General features: G+C 36.0%; 1 protein-coding gene across 1 annotated transcript; it reads left to right on the forward strand.

Annotated features, from left to right (window-relative positions):
• The first annotated feature begins 457 nt into the window (after nucleotides 1-457).
• LOC117317624 lies at nucleotides 458-3,213 on the forward strand. Its single transcript, XM_033872475.1, has 2 exons — nucleotides 458-754; nucleotides 1,136-3,213. The coding sequence occupies exons 1-2, from the start codon at nucleotides 537-539 to the stop codon at nucleotides 2,331-2,333; spliced, it is 1,416 nt and encodes a 471-aa protein (XP_033728366.1). The 5' UTR covers nucleotides 458-536; the 3' UTR covers nucleotides 2,334-3,213.
• Nucleotides 3,214-3,648: the final 435 nt, after the last annotated feature.

Raw genomic sequence — 3,648 nt, forward strand, 5'->3', positions numbered from 1 at the left:
TTATACCAAGATTTAATTCAATCGAACATAAGTACTCTATAATCAAATTGCATCTAAGTTCAATTCAGTTACATTTAGGTTAAATTGAACCCTTTTTAGACTGTATAGGTATAATCGAGGTTGAATTCAATGAAAGCTTTGTTTAAATGATTGTTTTTTAATATAATATATGTCATAGCACAGATTGAACATTAATGTTGAATCACATCCCGGATATCAAGTCGTGGACAGATAAAGTGATGGTCTTATCCCACTCAAACTCTAATTAAAGGGCGATGTATATAACTTAGTTTCATGGCGCTCGGCCACATATTTAAGAGGCAGTTCCGGGAGACACGCACGATATACCAAGTACCTTTTTGTCAATGTATTCTTATGCAAGTAGATTAACGGAAACCTGATTCATGTTACTATGAATGATAACGTTAAACGGAAATGAAATTGATTACAGATAACTACAGCTAGATACACATATATACATTTGGAAGGTTTAGACGTGTTCAAGGTATTGACGCCATCGCATATTAACTGTTGACATGCCGCCGAAAATGGAGTGTAACACGGATTTACTGTTGTTGGCCATGTTGTCGTGGTTATGTAAGCCTCTATCATGCGAATTGGCTCTGGGACAACCAGGTGAAAACTGTAAATTATGGGTACCTCCTGATTTCAAAACTGTAACTCCAAACGACAAAGTGGATGTTGGTTCCCCATCTGTACTAAGTTCTGTGTCTCTTGTGCAGATCGGCGTGTACTGTATAGTTGCTTTTATTCACGGGGGGTTTAATTTCGCTATATTTGCGGTCAAGGTAATGTCCGCGAAATTAAATACCCGTGAATATTTTTCACATTGTGATGAGTGACCACTATGACAATGAATAATAAACAATCTTTATTTAAAGCATATTGTTAAGCAGAACATGTACATCGTAAGTATACATGTAGTTTCTACTGTTTCACGATATCATATTAGAGTCACATAAAATGTGTACATCGTAAGTATAATTTCTTCTATTTCCCTATATAATTCATGTTTGTAAGAAATTGAAAATACGCGAAATTTTCTCCCCGCGAAATAGTCCTGAACAGAAAAACGCGAAATGTTCACCCCGCGAAATTAAACAACTATACAGTATGTGGAACATACCAAGTGGATTAACTTTGAAGGATGTACAGCCCACCTCCATGACGGACAATGTGTTCATAGACTGAGTGGACGAACGGACCCTATCGTGGAATGTTATCATTACTGTAACAAGTCAATATTCTCATTGTTTAATGGGTGTTGTTATTGTAAGGAGTATGATCACAGAAGGCCCACCTTATGTCAAACTAAAAACTGTTTTCCTAAATACAATGGATTTTGTGGTGAATATTTTAGGGACCGGAATTCAGGTTGTTTTTGTCAATATCGTCCAATCGAACAGACTGTTAGCGGTGGACCGTACAACTGTTTGGCACTACGTCATACAACAGGACAGAATGTACGAGTCCAGCCTGAAAGCTGTGACAAGGATTTGAAATATATCGGTAAAAGAGGAAAACAAAATCACGTATTCACTAAATCTGACTGGTGGACAGCGGCCTTAGGAGTACAAAGAGATTTGTACTTTTTCGCCAATGAAACATACTTAAAAAGAAGTATCGCTTTCAATCAAAATACTTTGTACTGGACAGGCGTCTTCAGAAAACACATGCTTGTAACCGAACGCCCAAACACAGTGGAGTTTTGTGGTGTGTTGGTGAAAGATGGAGGAGGATCAGTCCGATTTAATATAAAGAGATGTAATAATTCGTACCCAAGGTTATGTGTGATAAATGGTGGCTCTTCTTTGATACCTCCGACTACAACACTGACACCCACCACACTAACACCCAGTATACTAACACCCAGTACACAAACCATTCCAGTCGACAGTTGTACCCCTGGACATGTATGCAACACAACCGACGTCAGACCGACGGAGGACGATGTTATATGTATCAGTACCGCAGGATTCATTGCTATTATCATCGTAATTATTTTATTACTTGTTATATCTGTGGCTGGTTTTGTTATCAATTATCGAAAATCTAAAACATCTGAACTGGTCAGGGACAGAAATGTTTCCACAGAGATGCGCCAGCTCCGGAATGAACCCCAACATGATGGAAACGACTACAATCAACTGAACATTGATGAGATCAGTAATAATGTTTATCAGGAGATGGGTATAAACGCGGGGCTTCGGGATGAACAACAAGATGATGGAAACGACTATAATCAACTGAACATTGATGAGATGGGTAATACTGCCTATCACGAGATAGGTACAAACGCGGATGTCAATTAACACTGAACATTGATGAGATCTGTAATACTGTCTATCAGAAGAGATAGATATAAACACGGACATGACTTAACACGGAACATTGATAAGATCTATAATAATGTCTATCAGGAGAGATAGGTATAAACGTGGACGTCAATTAACATTGAACATTGATGAGATCTGTAATACTGTGTATCAGAAGAGATAGGTATAAACGCTGTCGTCAATTAACACTGAACATTGATGAGGTCAGAAATACTGTGTATAACGAGATAGGTTTAAACGCGTGATAGGGGAGGTGACCAGGCAATATCAGATAGTGGCAACGTTGACAATCCGGTTCATAGGGACACTATGATTCACTTAGGGAAGTTGGAAATCCGAACTCGTCCATAAATATCTGACCTGTTAGCGAAGTTTGAGATCAGAACTGACCATGCTAAGGACGTTAGATATCTAAATTCGTCAACAGTATGACTAGTATTGTCATTAAATAAAATTGCCCTTTTTTCGAGTTGATAACTATTATATCGTACATAACATTATAACTCCCATACATTTCCATACATTTCCATTCATTCACTGATTATTCATAATTAATAAACTGCAGATACGGTCACATAATCTCTATAATATTTCCAGATATGACTTATAATGTTAATATCAACTCAACCTACAGCGAACTCTAGGTTATGTCCGTTATATATGAGCATTGTGAAGAAGTGATAGGAAAATCAGGCTCTAGTCGTGTAGATTGGAAAATAAGACTAAAAAAGTTAAAGGAGTCTAACATTGATGTATTTAGAAGTATATATTCTAAAGATATTATGTTGATATTTCGGCAAAAACATGGTTTGAGCAATATCAATAAGATTTTCCGATTTTTTCCTTTTGGAATTAAATTTCAATCAAAATAATTCACTTTTATCATAAGAAAAAATCTTTGAGTAAAATATGTATCTTTGATAAAGTTTCTAAAAGCAGCTACTGACAATGACAATGATAAACATCTCGGTTTATACATGTATAGTTTTATAAAGATGATGGTATGATCTACCCTACTTCCTATACTATTTTTATTGAATCCTAAAACGAAGGATACCTTGTTAAAATCAAATAGGATGAACAATGCATCAAGAAGGAACTCAACATTTTGAAAAAAGTATTGTAATTTGTCTCATTCCCATAGTGTGTGAGTTATAGTGTATATCATAATCTTACATTGAAAACAAAGAACACTGTTGTTAAGAGCCGCTGTAGGTATAGAATTTCTTGTTGAAATGTGTTGATTTATTCTGTAGTGAAGATATTGTAATTTTGAATGTTTAGTTACTGT

The sequence above is a fragment of the Pecten maximus genome, chromosome 19 (assembly GCF_902652985.1).
Source record: "Pecten maximus chromosome 19, xPecMax1.1, whole genome shotgun sequence".
Taxonomy (NCBI): domain Eukaryota; kingdom Metazoa; phylum Mollusca; class Bivalvia; order Pectinida; family Pectinidae; genus Pecten; species Pecten maximus.

Coding starts and splice junctions, on each gene's coding strand:
- LOC117317624 (XM_033872475.1), top strand. CDS start 537: ATGCCGCCGAAAATGGAGTGTAACACGGATTTACTGTTGTTGGCCATG. Junction 755..1,135: donor CTTGTGCAGATCGGCGTGTA/CTGTATAGTTGC, acceptor AACTATACAGTA/TGTGGAACATACCAAGTGGA.